The 16,703-nt window shown below is 44.2% G+C and overlaps 4 protein-coding genes across 4 annotated transcripts; 1 reads left to right on the top strand and 3 right to left on the bottom strand.

The window, feature by feature from the left end:
* Positions 1–5,442: 5,442 nt before the first annotated feature.
* LOC108157813 (4-coumarate--CoA ligase-like 7) lies at positions 5,443–7,518 on the bottom strand. The gene is made up of 4 exons (XM_017290011.2): positions 7,231–7,518; positions 6,781–7,175; positions 6,602–6,718; positions 5,443–6,539 (listed from the first exon to the last, which is right to left on the bottom strand). Exons 1-4 carry the CDS (start codon positions 7,369–7,371, stop codon positions 5,573–5,575), a joined length of 1,620 nt encoding a protein of 539 aa, XP_017145500.1. The 5' UTR covers positions 7,372–7,518; the 3' UTR covers positions 5,443–5,572.
* A 703-nt stretch (positions 7,519–8,221) lies between these two features.
* On the bottom strand, positions 8,222–10,040 carry LOC108157783 (4-coumarate--CoA ligase). Its single transcript, XM_017289972.2, has 3 exons — positions 9,839–10,040; positions 9,259–9,776; positions 8,222–9,199 (listed from the first exon to the last, which is right to left on the bottom strand). Exons 1-3 carry the CDS (start codon positions 9,980–9,982, stop codon positions 8,242–8,244), a joined length of 1,620 nt encoding a protein of 539 aa, XP_017145461.1. The 5' UTR covers positions 9,983–10,040; the 3' UTR covers positions 8,222–8,241.
* An 847-nt stretch (positions 10,041–10,887) lies between these two features.
* LOC108154360 (luciferin 4-monooxygenase) lies at positions 10,888–13,013 on the bottom strand. Its single transcript, XM_017284626.2, has 2 exons — positions 12,326–13,013; positions 10,888–12,266 (listed from the first exon to the last, which is right to left on the bottom strand). The coding sequence occupies exons 1-2, from the start codon at positions 12,979–12,981 to the stop codon at positions 11,297–11,299; spliced, it is 1,626 nt and encodes a 541-aa protein (XP_017140115.1). The 5' UTR covers positions 12,982–13,013; the 3' UTR covers positions 10,888–11,296.
* A 1,630-nt stretch (positions 13,014–14,643) lies between these two features.
* Positions 14,644–16,586, top strand: LOC108157739 (luciferin 4-monooxygenase-like). Its single transcript, XM_017289917.2, has 3 exons — positions 14,644–14,842; positions 14,905–15,422; positions 15,487–16,586. The coding sequence occupies exons 1-3, from the start codon at positions 14,699–14,701 to the stop codon at positions 16,442–16,444; spliced, it is 1,620 nt and encodes a 539-aa protein (XP_017145406.1). The 5' UTR covers positions 14,644–14,698; the 3' UTR covers positions 16,445–16,586.
* The last annotated feature ends 117 nt before the right edge of the window (positions 16,587–16,703 follow it).

Raw genomic sequence — 16,703 nt, 5'->3', positions numbered from 1 at the left:
TTGACACCAAACATCCGCTCTCTAAGCCGCAGCAGCAGCCGCACGATCCATTCCCAATGCCCCATCGAAGGGGTTTAAAGGGAAGGAGGGTCTGCATAGGGACAGGGAGGATGGATCTGATCTTGTTAGCCATTGCCGCCTCATGCGCATGAGTGCAATTTAAGCGCCATAAATTGTGTGTACGTACCACCGCCCCTTCATTCGGCATAGCTCCCGCCTCAGTCCCCAGTCTTTCCATTTTGGGCAGCTCCCAGCTCAATACAGCCACAGCTGGGCCTCCTTTCGTGCAGTAATGTGTCAAAGTTGTTAGGGCCTTGTACTTAAAAGAGGGTATCAAAGGGGTATATGTACATATGTGGGGAATGAGTAGTGGATAAATGAAGAAAAACCTTGAGAAAGTAAAAGTGCTCTTAAATTATATCGTTTACAAATTTTACATTAGTTTATAGTCGAAATTCCTTATAATGTTTTCTGAAATTTCGTTTCCACGTATGTCGCGTCATTCAGCAGCACCCCACAGTTGGTGTTTTCCTTGTTTTAGCTTTATTTTCAGTGAATGCTATTCTTAATTAAGGTTCTAACGAGACCATGAAGCAGTCTAATGTCCGATTCGCTACCGATTCGCTAAAACGGCTTGCGCGTCATGCAGCAGCACTCCTCGGTTGCCTTTATGGTCGATTTTCAGCACAAAAAACGTTTTTTTTCAGGTTCAAGCGTACTTATGGGGTGCTCTTATAGAAATTCGTCCCAAAATCGTATCTATTCTTTTGAAATGTATCAACAAGGCATTGCCTTATCGATTTCATGGGCGAAAATACACATTTCTCTGTGCTTTTCTTGTGGTTTACTTTTAAATTCGTTCTAAATGTATCTATAGGTCATTCACTAGTCGAAAGTAAACATTTTCCGGCGATTTTCTGCTTCATAAAGTAAGGTTACAGATGACTTAATACCTTTTTACGCTGGGGGCAAGGTTTTTGAAGGGTTATTCATAAGTCTAGGTGCTGGAATGAGTTGTGCAAGATAGAGAGAGTTGGAGAGGGAGAGCAAATGATTTGCTTTGACATATGCAAATTGTAATCGTAATTAAACAGTCCTTCAGCGAGACGTAAATTATAAATCTGACTCTCTCTCTGTTTATTTTCTACACGATTAATGAATGCCACAATTATCAGATTCTGTGGCAGAGTAAGTGCCAGCAGTATGCCATGTAACATGACAAAGTAGTCGACAGTGGCTAATGAATTAATCAGCGATCTGATCACAAATCAGAAATCATTCAAGAAAATCGCATAAAAAAAGCGTGGGCAACACAAACACACACATCGCCGCACAGAGATTATAATTAGTGGCCGTTTACTGACAAATGATAATTGGTATTTGCATGACAATTAGAAACGCAGTCGCGGATCGGATGAGGCGCCAGGCGGCTTTGAGTGGCCTGCCAGAGCCTCGACTAATGCCAATTGGCAAGGCCTGGGCTGGGCACTTCCTGGATACCATTTCGAAGCCGGTTTTTGTGACAGAGACATGATCAGCCATCCGCCAGATGCCCAAGACGCACAATGTATGGTATTTATAAGAAATATCGTATTTCATTGAACTTGACATTGAAAATAAACATAAAACGGCAGCAGAAGAAGCCCGGGAGATGTATTGTATCCCTGCTGTCAATCATCCCCAAAAGAAGGGATTGAAGGGTGGGGTGCGATCATTATCACTGATCCCCGAGACCAAATTAATACTCTTTCCCCTCTCTAAGTGGCCGCTTAATTGTTGCACATTTATTTCGGGAATGGTGTGCGCACCCATCGATCCATGACTCAGACATGTCACTCATGGTGCATGGGGCATGGGCCATGCTTTGGGGGCAGAAAGTATCCAATTGCAATGCTGACAAGATCACGTACAAAGTGCAATCTCTTCTCTGCCTCTGGGCCGCCTGTCAATCAACATAATAATGTTATTTGGGAGCAAAAGGCAAAAGGGTTTGTTCCCATTAAGCACTCCCCCTCTCCCCCCACATACATATCTTCCTCTTGCGAGGGTCCCAACATCAGTTCCATCAGCTGCTTGTCTGTTCAGGTGATCTTTCTGGAGACTTTAATGTTATCTTTCAAGAGGGAGATTATGGGAAATGAGAAACGGGAGGCTCTTTTAATTAGTTTTTATTTCTGGAATTGTTTATTTTCGTCACTGATTAATGATTGCAGTGGAGATCTTTTAGAAAAACACTCGAAATTAAGTCAAAAATAAACTTTTGCCAAAAAAATCGTTCAATTCTGTCTCTCTAAAACTTTCTCCCTTAACATTTCTCTTAATATTCATTAAATTCGCTTTAATTTCCCTTAAATCATTAAATTCCATATCCAGGTTTTTTGAATTTTCGCTATCTCCATTTATTCTAGTGGATTGCATTTAAATCCTTGTCGCGCATTCACTTTCAAACAATTTCTTTTTGGCTTGCTTTCTTTTTTTTGTGATTTGCTCTAAGGAATTTCCCTCTGACATTGGAGGAACCTTTGAGCGCAACAATGTCCTTTTTCTCGTCATAATGTCCTTTTTCAGCTCAACAATGTCCCTACTCCTACATTCCATACTCACTTACGTTTTCTTATGTTCTATGTTGCTGGCAACATTAATTTGCATGGGCCAGACACATGTGCCGAGAAATTGAGCAGCACTGTCCCTCAACATGGCGCGGATTGAGCAACATTTTGCATACCCTGGAGAATTGGATATTATAGAATTGCGATCTTTATTAATTACGTTTGAAAGCAGCTTGGGAATCATGTCGAAATCCAGTGTTAGTTTAACAACAAAATATCAACAATTGGAATAAATCCCATGAAACTCCCCGCAAGAGCAGTGCATTTTTAAATAATCTTTTAATATAAACTATTCCAAATATTTGGATGTGTTTTTACAACAACAAAAAGGAATAATATTAATACACAAAAAAGAGAGGCAGAGGAAAAATAGTAGCCCTTGGCGGCGTTTTTTTGGTGCCATAAACAGTTAGTTCTTGCAAAAATAAACCGTAAACTAAAAGAAATGAAGAAATAAAATCGAAATATGTATTCTCCGTGCACGGAGAATAACAACAACAACAAATGCAAAATACTCCGCAACAAATAGCAACAAAATTAAGCGAGAAAGAGCAGAAGTAGTAGAGGAATATTAAAAGAAATCCCGCGAGAGCGAAAAGCTGCAGCTGAAAAGTAGCTTTAAGTTTTCAAATAAAACAACACTTAAGCAATCACGTGATCGGCTCTCTTCTCTCACACACCACACACACACCAAAGCTACAATAAATGCATTTTAGCGGCATTCATTTGCTTCACAGCAGAAGTCAGATCCGCGTCCTTTGCTGTTTTCGTTCTGTCGGGAGAGTAGTGATAAATCATGTGCAAACCGGCAAATGTAATGGCGTTATTTTGTGGAATTGGCAGAGAAATATATGCCCAAACCACCAAAAATGGCAGAAAAAGTGTGTGCAAGTGCAGTGGAAAAATGTTATTTGTTTGTGTGTATGAAAACGCACCCGCAGGTCCCGCTTATGCCAGAGGTGTACGAAATAAGCTTTGCAGAGCACATAAATGCCAGAGCAGTCCCATGTGTAAGTGTGTGATAGTGCAGTGTATACATATGTGAAAAGTGTAAAGAAAGTGAAAATAATCAAATTATTAACAAATAAAGAGCAGATCATTCCAAAGGTGTATGCCAGGGGTGTACGAAATAAGCTATGCGGATATGCCATAGGTGTACGAAATAAGCTGTGCGGAGCACCCATATGCCAGCGGAGTCTCAATTTTTTTTTCAAAAATCAATGGCTGTCAAAGTGTTTGGGTCTCGATCTCTGTCAAAGTGTTTGTGAGAAAATCTCAATGGTTCTAAAAGTGTTTTTATCTCAATCAGTGGCTTTCAAACGGTATTGGACAAAAATCAGTGGACTATAAAAGTATTTATCTTCAGTGTGCCTAAAACTAAATGAGAAGGAGAATCCACATAAGTGTTTTCTTTCCCGTATTTAATTTTGTTCTCTTTTTTTTTGCGTGTTTAATGGTTTTCAAACCTCAATGGTTTCCAAAGTGTCTATGTGGTAAAAATCAATGGCTGTCAAAGTGGTTAATGTCTCTAAAACTGTATATCTGGAAAAATAAATTCCTGTGAAAGTGTTTTGGGCGTCAGAGGCTGTCCAAGTGTTTATGATAAAACCTCAATGGCTTTCAAAGTGCTTGTATACCAATCAGTAGCTTTAAAACTATATCTGAAAAATCGATGGCTATCAAAGTGTTTAGGCTTCAGTGGCTGTCAAAGTGTTTGTGTGAAACCACAATTCCTTTCAAAGTGTTTAACATCAGTGGCTTCAAAACTGTATGAGAGCTCAATCTCTATAAATGTTGGCGGTTATACAAACTGTATACACATATGACTCTAAAACTGTGTTCGAACTAAAAAAAAAAGGCGCTTTAGAACTGATTCTAATGGAAAAATTTAAAAATTTATTGAATGGAGCAAAATGAATTAAAGAAAAGAAAAGGTGAGTTTGGTTTTTTATAATTTTACCATATTCCATATGTTTGATATTCTATATTATCCCCAAAAAAAGATCCTGATGCTGAAACCAAAGCGTGGTTTAGAAATCATTGTTTATTGCTGTCTTGAATGTTGAGAACTGATCGAAAAGAAAGTCCCCTGACCCGAAAGCTAGCATTTTAAATCTACTAAGCGAAAGTGCTGTTTTCCATAACGAAACCTGCTAAATTCTTTAAACATCTTAGGTTTCATTTACTTTAAAAACAGATCCAACAACTGCTTTCATTCTCAGACCTCTAAAGAATATTCTATACATTTTTACACAGTATTCTATTTGTACTACCTTTATATTATATATTTTATTACATTAATTATTGTATGTGCAACATTTATATTCCTCTATTTTAGCATATACATTGCGTATTTTTATAGATTATAGCCTGAAACTCTGATAGATTCCTTTTTTATTTCTTATCATTTCTTATTGAACTTTCACTTCATAGATAATGATTTATAATCTTTAATTGCAATCTAGAGTAGAGTCTTTTTAGGGGCATATAATATTCGCTCTTTGGAAACACTCTTAACACTCTTAAAAGATCTGTAATCTCTTAGGCCGTAGCCCTGCAGAGCATGAATTTTCATTAGTTTTGTGACTCAATTGATAATCTTAATTGGCATTCGTGTAGATACTTCCCTTACAACATTTTTCCCTCTTATCTGAAGCATTTGATTGACCTCTAACATGTGTGCGGTTCCCTTGAATTACTTTGCACCCTACTGCCCTGCCCTGCCCTGCCTTGCCATGCCCCTTGGCCATCATTCAACCATTCAATCGCACCGCAACAATCGCACCTGCCGGGCGCGCGTAATCATCAACAGATAAGCCGCCAAAAAAATTATATCAAAAATGTTTCCTTCTTTTTTTTTGTTTGGAATTTATTTTGTTGTTGTATCTTTTGCCCGCGTGGAATACTGACTGTGTGAGTCATCGTTTAAGCCTAAAAGAACCTCTAAAACTAGTTGCAGGGATTTAGTGGCCATTGCCATAGTCGGACCACTTTTTCCCCAGAGCCTGATCGCGTGCCTGCTGCCGCAGGACCTTGCCACTGCCCGTCTTCGGGAGCTCCGGGAGGAAGAAGACGCCACAGTGAAGCTGCTTGTGGGTGACCACCAGACGCTTGGCCACATACTCGACAATGTCCATTTCAGTCAATCGACTGCCGGGGATCTTGACGACAGCAGCGGCCGCTGGATCGCCATCCACATCGTTCCACAGGCCGAAAACACAGGCCTCGATCACGTCCGGCAGCTCGGCAATCACCTGCTCCAGCTCGTGGGGGCAGTACTGGGCCCCATGGAAGCGTAGCATCTCGTTCTTGCGCTCCACGATGTGCAGGTAGTTCTCATCGTCGAAGTAGCCCATGTCGCCGGTGTGGAACCAGCCCTGATAGTCCTGGATCCGCTTCGATTCGTTGGGGTTGCCGTAGTAGCCGTTCCACTGCTTGCCATTGTGCAGGAGGATCTCACCGGTTTCGCCGTGCCCCAAGCTGCGGCCGGCATCGTCCAGTATCTTCACCCTCACGCCTGGGACAATTCTGCCCACAGATGAGGGCTTTGCCACGCCCATGTTGGCCGAAACGCCCCCGGTTTCGGTGAGAGCATAGCCATACGAAATCTGTCCGTTAAGGAGATACTCCTGCATCTTGAGTACATTTGCCACATAGCAACTGCCGCCGCCAATGCTGATGAATCGAATGGTCGCCAGTCTCTGTTTGCTCAGCGTTGGGGCCTTGATGAGAGACGCCACCTGCTGGGGCACCAGTGTGAGGAGCGTGACCTTGTACTTTTCGACCAGCTGCAGGAGATATTCGGGCGTGTAGGCGCGGTCCGTGATGATGCGCGTCGAGCCATGGCAGGCGCTGAAGAGCATCTGGAACATGCCGGCGGACCAATCGATCGTGCTGAAGGACAGCAGAACATCCTGGCCAGTGACGAAGCTTGAGAGGAAAGGGAGAAGTATTAGACGGGGATTTATCCAGGACTGAGCCATAGATCCTACCCAAAATCAAAAAGACAAGCCGCATTGGTTATTGTCACGGCCTTGGGGAGTCCTGTGGTGCCCGAGGTGCACAGAATGGCCACCGTCTGATCGCCGCCCAAGAGGAGAGGTTCGGGGCTGCAAGCAAAAGATACTGTATCTTTGAAATGCAAATGCAAAGCGTTTTTTCTTTTCCTTACACATAATATAGCTCCGCTTTGGTGGGTTCCAGCAGATCCTCCACTCGCGGAATGCCCAAACGGTGATCTTTCAGCGTGTAGACATGACTCTTGAACATCCTCGAAATGATGCTGATCCGTGGATACACGAGACCATCGCAGAAGATGATCCTCGGTCGCGTGATGGAGAACAAATGCTTCAGAGTGTCCTCGTCGTGCCAAGGACTCACCGCATGAAAGGGCGTGCCATTCAGCAGACAACCCAGGACCACTGGCATCAAATACGTGGTATTGGTGCCCGCAATGCCCACCACATCGTCCTGCTTGAGGCCCAGGGCCTTCAGCTGCTGGGCGATGCGAATGGCAAAGGTGATGGCCTCTCCATTGGTCAGGGCAGTGCCTTCTGTATCGGAGATCTGCACAGGGAATAGTTAGGGGAGTTCTCATAAGAGAAAGAGAGAGACTTTTTACCTGGCACAAATTCGACGGATGATTTCGCATAAACGCAAACAGTATTTTACCAATCGAACAATCCGCATCGAAGAAGCTCTGCGGTCTCGGTCCACTCCATATTTTCGTGTATTTATCGAATTGCGTGCTCGAGCGCTCCATAATAAATATGTCCCCACTCCGCTGATAAGCGCCCTGCTCTCTCCGGAATGGATGTCTACGTGGGTCCAGTCCAAACGCTTCGGACGTTCTGCACCAACTGGCGGGAGGTTCCGTTCCCCTTCAGGTGCGTGTGTGCTGTGCTGCTGTCCGGCGCCTTACATATCGTATCTTATCGCGGCATAACCGTTTACGATTACGATTTGCAATGCGATTCCTACGTCACTTGGTCGAGAGAGAGAGAGAGAGGGAGAGGGAGCTGCAAAAGCTCAAAGAGAACCTTCTGATAAGAGGAATGTTTTCTAGAAATTTTTTCTTTATTCCATTTTTTTTCTGGGATTTTTAACTTTTATTTTTCAAATGTTTTGATTATATTTTAGTATTATTTTTAGAATTTTTCTGGAATTATTTCTAGTATTTTCTGGTATTTTCTAAAATTTTGTCTAGTATTTATAGTATTAGTAAATAAGTATTTTTGGTATTATATCCTACATATATCACTTTTTTTGAATTTGTTACTACTATTTTTTTTAAGATAATCTACTGACATTTCCAAAAAGTGGTATTTTTTCTGTATTTTCTTTAGCATTATTTATGGAATTATTTCTAGTATTCTTAAATATTTTTTCTAGTATTTTTCTAGTATTTTTTCGAAAAATTTTGTTTTTCTAGCTTTCTGTGTAGTATTTTTTCCAGCATTTTTTCAAAATAATTTTTAGTATATTTTTGAGTTTTTCAGATATGTAGATCCTCCTTTGTGACGCAGGGACACATAGATATGTATCTTTGTTTAGTTAAAGAAAATACTAAAATGTATAAAAATATACACATTTAAAATAACCTAATGGATTCCTTGTTGTATCCTTCTATCATTTAATTTCGATCCTTAACTTCCAAGAAGTACGCCTTAGTGGACATTCGATTCGTTTTGCCATTGGGACTGCGCTTCAGATCCTCCATGATGATGGCTCCGCCATTCAAATGCTTGTACTTGGCATCCGTGTGGCCCCTCACATAGTCTATAATGTCCTGGGCTTTCAGATCACTTCCCTGCCGCTTGACGACTGCGGCGGCGGCCTCATCCCCGTTGATTGGGTCCCAGACGCCAAAGACACAGACCTCGGCGACGTCTGGCATTTCGGAGATGATCGTTTCGATATCATTCGGATAGTACATGATGTTCTGGTACTTCAGCATGTCCTTTTTCCGCTCCACAATGTACAGGAAGCCATCGTCATCCATGTAGCCGAGATCCCCCGTGTGGAACCATCCCTGGGAGTCGCGCACTTTGTGGCTTTCCTCGGGATTGCCGTAGTATCCCGCCCAATGCTGGCCATTGCGGATGCACACCTCCCCGACCTCATCGCGATCCAGGGACTCGCCTTCTTCCGAGATTATCTTGGCCTTCAAGCCACTCACCAGGCGACCCACAGAGTTGGGCTTCTCATCGAAGTGGTAGTTCATGGTCGCCATGGCCCCCAATTCCGTGAATCCGTAGGCAAAGTGTAGACAGTCGCTGCTCAGGCGACTCCTGATCAGATGCTGTGTCTCCACGGAAGCCCTGCCTCCTCCAAAAAGGTATTTCCTGATGCTGGAGAAGTCCGCGGACTCGAATTCCCGAGAATTCACCATCATGGCCATGTGGGAGGGCGCCTGCAAGATCCACGTGACCTTGTACTCTTCGATCAAGCGCATCATGTAGACCGGATCGAAAACATTATCCGCGAGAATCCTTGTAGTGCTATAGACTCCCGATGTAACGGTTGTCAAGAGCCCAGTGATCCAGTCGAGGCTGCTATGGGTATACTGAACATCCGCGGTGGTTAGGTCCCTATAAGTGCACGAAAAGATGGATTGATATCCGTGAGATTGTATCTGCAATGAACTTACTGGCTGCCTGCAAGTATCTGTCGACTGTTGGTGATGGTCACCGCTTTGGGGATGCCCGTGGTGCCCGAGGAGCAGAGTATCGCCAGGGTCTGATCGATGCCCTGCTCCAGTCGCACGGGCCGAAAGTTCTCCTCGATGGGGCATGAGAGTATCTGCTGGATGGGTGTCGATCCATCCTCCGGATGGTTCCGCATCGTAACGATCTCCACATCCTCCATACCCCGTGTGGCGTCTCTCACTTTCTCGTACTCGTCTCCGTCGCAGAAGATGATCCGTGGGTGCGTGATGGAAAAGAGCTTCTCGATGGTGCCCCGATCGTAGGCGATGTTCAGGGAGTGGAAGGCGATGCCATTGAAGAAGCAGCCATACGCGACGGCAGGGATATGGCTGGTATTCCTGGCTATAATCCCCACGATGTCCGACTGGATGAGACCCTTCGATCGCATATACGAGGCCACGCGCATCGCATTCGAGTGGAGCTCCTCTCGGCTGAGGATTGTCTCCTCTGTGGTGGATATCTGGAAGATACATACACCTGTATCTCTCTCTTGTGGGATAGATGGATGTAACAGATACTCACTTGGGCAATCAGCTTTGGATGCCTCCGCATCTCATGGAAGATAATCTCCCCAATGGACAGATCCGGGGCAAAGTACTCTTCGATCTCCGATCCACTCCAGATCTTGAGATCTCCATCGTAGGAATTAGCGGGAGCGTAAGGCATTGCCTGCAATTGTTCTATCGGGTCGTCTGCTGCTCGACTGGTGACAAGTGGCGACTGCAGTAGCGTTTTTATACAATTTTCGCATTGTTTCTGTTTGCTTTTACTAGATACGGGCTTTACTTTGCACACACTTACACTTTCAGCTTACATGCACTTTTACAGTTAAGTTTTGATTACGGGCGGCACTTGATTCCAGAGCAGATGTGCCTGTGTGCTGTGCGCGATCTCAATGAATCTGTTAAATGCATGACACAGCAAGAGGCAGGGGCAGGGGCGGGGGCCGCTGCATATTATATCATCATCATCGTCTGTGGAGGCTGCTCTGCTCTGCCTGCATGACTAGACGGGAATTGGGTTTTTTGTTTGCGATTTCATCGCGTGCTTATTAGAAAATTAACTTCAATCTTCGATTGGAAAATGATAGGCTAAAGCAAACAGAGACAGGGTTCTACTAATACTGAAAGATACAGATACTTGTTTCACAGATATAATTAGGTGTCTAAAAAATACATGATTTGATCGCTTAAGCTGTTTTTCTTCTATCTTTTTGTGGGGTTTCTAGTGGAATCAGATATTGATTTGAACTGCTAGATATTTTATCCCCATTAAGCCATTGTAGATACTTTTAGATACTTTATATATACAAACTTTATTGCAGATTTCTTTAGCATTTTTCTGCCAAAAAAAAAATTTTTGTAAAGTATTATAAAATATCAGATATTTTTTCGTTGAAATCTTTTAAAATATCCAAAAGATATTTTTTCATTGAAATCTTTTTATTTAATTTATTTTTAGAATAATTTTTTACATTATTAAAATGGTATTTGGTATTTTCAGTATTTTTTGTAGTATTTTTTAAGCTATTTTTTTCTAGTATTTTTTAAGTTTTTCTTTTAGTATTTTTCGGGTATTCTCAATGGATAGGAGAATTTTAGGAATTTTTCTTCTACAAAAACTCTCTTTGCTCGACTATTGGGATTTTTCTGTATCTGAAAGATATATGGGCATCCAAAAGATACATTATTAATTTATGTATTCAAGTATTTCTAAAAAAGTATCTTTTTCCATTGGCATTTGGTGTAATCTTTTGTGAAATTCTTTATTTGCATTAGGATGTATCTTTATTTGTGTGACAGATACATATTACGGTGCAAAGTTTAGATAGTATCTACGTAAATATGTATCTTGTGAGTGCAAAGTGCTTGCTCCTGCCGGCTTATCAGAGCCCGCCCCCGCTTTTACACTTCCACTTACATTTTGTATCTGTATCTTTTGAGTAGTGAAACTCATGGTTGCGTATCTGTGGGGGCCCATCTAAGTGGTGGAGGAGGAGGAGCAACTCTTTATGTAGTTTTTTCTGACCGCCGAACGATTGACCTTTCCATTGGCGCTCTTTGCCAACTGCTGCACGATCTGCACCCCCCCGTGGAGGTGCTTGAACGGCACGGTGATGTGGTCCCGCACAAAAGCCTCCACTTCGAAGGCCTTGATACGGCTTTCAGGACGAAGGACCACCGAGGCAGCGGCCGCGTCGCCTTCCTGTTCGCGCCAAAGGCCAAAAACACAGACCTCCGAGACGTCAGGCATTTGGGCGATCACTTCCTCGATCTCATGCGGATAGTACATCATTCCCAGATACTTCAGCATGTCCTTTTTGCGCTCCACGATGTGCAGATAGTTGTCCTCATCAAAGAAGCCCACATCGCCGGTGTGGAACCATCCGGCGGGGTCCTGCATCTCTGCCGTGGCCTTGGGATTGCCGAAGTATCCGCTCCAAGGCTGTCCATTATGGAGGAGGATCTCCCCCACGCCTTTGACTGCCAGATTCTGTCCCGAGCCATCGACAATCCGCACGCGAATGTTGGCCATCAAACGACCCACTGCTTCGGGCTTCGATTGCGTGTCGTAGTTGTAGGACACGAGGGCTCCCAGCTCCGTCAGGCCATAGGCATTCCGCAGGATACCCTGGCCGTGCAGGAAGGACTGCATCTTCCTGAGAGTCGCCACAAGACAGTGGCCGCCCGCGAACAGCAAGTGCTGGAGGCTCCTCAACTTTTGGGCCTTGGTTAGCGGACAATTGGCCAACATGGCCACATGGGAATTGGCCATGATGCACCAGGAGATTTCATGCTGTTCACAGATCTCCAGAAAGTGCCCAGGACTAAACATATCGCTTGATATCAGACGGACTGTGCCATAAACTCCAGCTGTCACCAGAGAAATGAGTCCCGTCAGCCAATCCAGGGTACTAGGGGCATACTGGACATCGTTGGAGGATAGGTAGCTGTACAGAAAAGTATCTTTAAAGCGTGTTCTTGGAGGGTATCTTTCATTTGTGCGTACCTGTGGCACTCGAAGAGCTTGCGGCTGTTGGAAATCGTCACCGCCTTGGGGGTTCCTGTGGTGCCCGAGGAGCAAAGGATGGCCATGGTGCGATTGATGCCGCCAGCGAACTCTGAGGGCTCATAGATGGGACTGAGAGATGTTTTAAGTATCTCTGGGATGCTGGCCACTTGGGGTATCTTTCCATTTACTATGAGAACGATGGCCCCCAACGCCTCGGCTATGTCCTTGATCTTCTGGTAGTCCTGACTGTCGCAGCAGAGGATGCGGGGCTTCGTGATGTTGTACAGATCCCTGATGGTCTTTTCCTCGAGATTCGGGTTCACGGCATGAAATGGAGTGGCGTTGAAGAGGCAGCCATAGGCCACGGCTGCCACATGTGTCGTGTTTCGGGCCATCAGACCCACAATATCCGTTTCCTGCGCGAACTTTTGCCCCCTCAGATAGGCCCCCATTTTGCAGGCATTCTCCAGCATCTGGCCACGCGTTAGTCTCGTATTATCCGTGTGGGATATTTGGAAAATCCTCTGCGGCTCTCGCCGGAGCTGTCGAAAGATGATCTGTCCAACGGTCAAGTCTTCATTGTAGAGTCCCTGCTGCCGGGCACCGCTCCAGATCTGCTCCTTCGGATCGTACTTCGTTGGGGAATGCAACATTTTTCATTCGGAATTTGGATTACAACTGGCAGATGCTGCCCGGCAGCGGCTCCTATTTAAAGGTCACGCAAAATGGGCAATGGAATCGGAATTAGACGGGTCTCGGCAATTTAGCAGCAGTTAAAGTGTCCGGATATATTTCGACGACAAAACGCTTTCGCTTGACACGAGATGTATCTTTTTTTGTTGCTGTCAGCACAGCATCCAATGATCAGATGATTATTCATAAAAAGTTGTGCAATGGTTCAGATCAGGCGTTTATTGAATAAATAATTGTCTTTTGGGGGGTTAAAAGGTGTCTTGGTAGGGGCTTAAGGGAGTTTTGGTGGAGTTTGTATCTTAAGTATTGATAGAATCTCAAGAATAAGCCGTTTTCTTGCTTATTTTGGTTAATACTTGGGTACTATATTTTGTGGAATATTTTTTAATATTTTTCTAGATTTATTTTGCTTATCAATAATTTTTGTATATATTTTTTTTAATTATTTGAATTAAAACCACTTTTAAATAAATTTCCTTTGGCACCACTGGCGCTTTCTATTGCTTTACTTTGGAACTAAGCGCAGCCTGGCGTCTTTTGCTGCAAAATGTTTAAAGTTATGGCGCCACTAAAAAGCGGCAATAAATGAAAACTGAAAACCACAATTTTGCAACATTCTACTGCAACATATTCTCATTCTGATATTCGCAACAAACGTATATGTTGCGCAGCATCATTTTTATTGTCAACATGTTTGGGAAAGAGGTTGGGGTCATTTTGCAGGGTTTCAAAGAGGGTAGGGGCATGCGACCCATGTAATGTACAACGAGGTGTTTCTTCATTAGAGGCAAGGCAGTACAAGCCTATGTACCTTCTCTTTCTTGAATGTTCAAGTGTTTTTCATAGAATTTTCAGTTGAATTCATTCACTAGGCTCTCTGTTTCTCTCTCGACAAAAGACTCGAACTAACTGGAAGGTGGGTCGGTTGGCATTCTCCTCGCACCCCAGGGCTTCCACATCCACAGTTATTTCTAATTTGTATAAGAATTCGCTTGACGAAAAGTCGTACCTCGCTCAACATTGCAGGGTGTCTAGTTTTTGAGCATATATTCAAGCATATCTTCACAAAATATCCAATAAAACATAGAAAAGACGTTCTTACAAGCGAATCAATCAATGGATACCCCAAAATACCCATATTTTTAGCTACTTGCTCGTTTTCAGACCTTTTCCTAATACTTTATTGCAGAGCATAGCAATTTTGTAGATAGCACCACAATCTCCAACAGTTATTCGATTGTCATGCCGTAAACGCAGCTCCCCCGCAGATACCAGATACAAGATACATAGATAGATTCCTACGTATAATAATGATATCGCAGAAAGTTGGACTTGGATTCCCAGCATGTAATGCGATAAGCAAATACAGAATATGACCTGTTTTTTCGGAGCACGGGACCCATGACTTTTTTACGAGCATTACCGCGGATTTATCTTCATAATTTTCCAGCCCCAGAATTTTGTTGTGATGTGATGTTAACTTCGTAAACAGAAATGGTGAAAGAAGCGAAGCCTTGACTTTGGACCAGTCCCCTATCTTCCGTTACGTTGCAATCTTTGGGATTACGTATCTCTTGGTTTTTTTTGTTATTATTTGGGTATAAAAGAGACTCGGCACTCGGGATCTATTAACAGTTCAGTAAAACATTTGAAAGCCAAGAAAAGTGCACGCACGGAATGCCTTACGTCCTAGCAAATTCCTACGATGGAGATCTTAAGATCTGGAGTGGATCAGAGATCGAAGAGTACTTTGCCCCGGATCTGTCCATTGGGGAGATTATCTTCCATGAGATGCGGAGGCATCCAAAGCTGATTGCCCAAGTGAGTATCTGTTACATCCATCTATCCCACAAGAGAGAGATACAGGTGTATGTATCTTCCAGATATCCACCACAGAGGAGACAATCCTCACCCGAGAGGAGCTCCACTCGAATGCGATGCGAGTGGCCTCGTATATGCGATCGAAGGGTCTCCTCCAGTCGGACATCGTGGGGATTATAGCCAGGAATACCAGCCATATCCCTGCCGTCGCGTATGGCTGCTTCTTCAACGGCATCGCCTTCCACTCGCTGAACATCGCCTACGATCGGGGCACCATCGAGAAGCTCTTTTCCATCACGCACCCACGGATCATCTTCTGCGACGGAGACGAGTACGAGAAAGTGAGAGACGCCACACGGGGTATGGAGGATGTGGAGATCGTTACGATGCGGAACCATCCGGAGGGTGGATCGACACCCATCCAGCAGATACTCTCTTCGCCCATCGAGGAGAACTTTCGGCCCGTGCGACTGGAGCAGGGCATCGATCAGACCCTAGCGATACTCTGCTCCTCGGGCACCACGGGCATCCCCAAGGCGGTGACCATTACCAACAGTCACCAGATTCTTACGGGGAGCTAGTGAGTAGATCTAGATCTGCGGAAGTGTCTGTAGATTTCTGATTGGTTTCCATTTCTTTTGCAGCTCCCTAACCACCTCGGATATTCAGTATACCCATAGCAGCCTCGATTGGATCACTGGCCTCTTGACAACAATAACATCTGGAGTTTTCAGCACTACGAGGATTATAGCAGACAATGTCTTTGATCCTGTTCACATGATGCGGCTCATAGAGGAGTACAAGATCACCTGGATCATGCAGGGACCCTCACAGATGGCCCAAATGGCAAGTTGTCCCGAGTTTGAAGGCGCCGACTTGTCGAGCATCCGTCAATTCGTTTTTGGAGGTGGACGCTCTTCGGTGGAGACCCAGAAACAGATCAGAAGTCGCCTGAGCAGCGACTGTCTGAACTTCATGTATGGATTCACGGAACTGGGAGCCATGGGGACCATTAACTATCACTTTGATGAGAAGCCCAACTCGGTGGGAAGAGTGGTCCCTGGCTTGAAGGCAAAGATCATCAGCGAGGAGGGCAAATCCCTGGGTCCCAATGAGCTTGGAGAGGTATGCATCCGTAATGGCCAGTATTGGGCAGGATACTATGGAAACCCACAGGAGACTCGTAAAATGCGCGACCCTCAGATGTGGTTCCACACGGGGGATCTGGGATACTTTGATCAGGATGGCTTCCTGTACATTGTGGAGCGGAAAAAGGACATGCTGAAGTACCAGAACATCATGTACTATCCGAATGACATCGAAACGATCATCTCCGAAATGCCAGACGTCGCCGAGGTCTGTGTCTTTGGCGTCTGGGACCCAATCAACGGGGATAAGGCCGCCGCCGCAGTCGTCAAGCGGCAGGGAAGTGATCTGAAAGCCCAGGACATTATAGACTATGTGAGGGGCCACACGGATGCCAAGTACAAGCATTTGCACGAAGGTGCCATCATTGTGGAGGATCTCATACGGAGTCCCAATGGCAAAACGAATCGAAAGGCCACCAAAGACTACTTTTTGGAGATCAAAGAGAGACAGTAGATGGGGAGATCTTTTCTTTTTGAATAAAATCTGATATTTGATAGAAAAACTTCCAAGATTGTACATGCAGCAGCGCCCCTCGGTGGGAATTTTCATTAAAAAGTAGGCGTGCTTATGGCATGTGCTTGGCCTTTTCTGAAAATACGACTATCACTTAGTTTATTAGCACCACGCGTCCTGCAGCAGCGCCCATCGGATCGATTTTTTTTTAAATTTCTACATTTTAAACTTTTTGTGCACTCTGTTGAAGGTTCTAGGA

Source organism: Drosophila miranda, chromosome 2 (genome assembly GCF_003369915.1).
Source record: "Drosophila miranda strain MSH22 chromosome 2, D.miranda_PacBio2.1, whole genome shotgun sequence".
NCBI lineage: Eukaryota > Metazoa > Arthropoda > Insecta > Diptera > Drosophilidae > Drosophila > Drosophila miranda.
The sequence above is the reverse complement of the archived record's forward strand: the minus strand, read 5'-3'. Positions and strand labels throughout refer to the sequence as shown.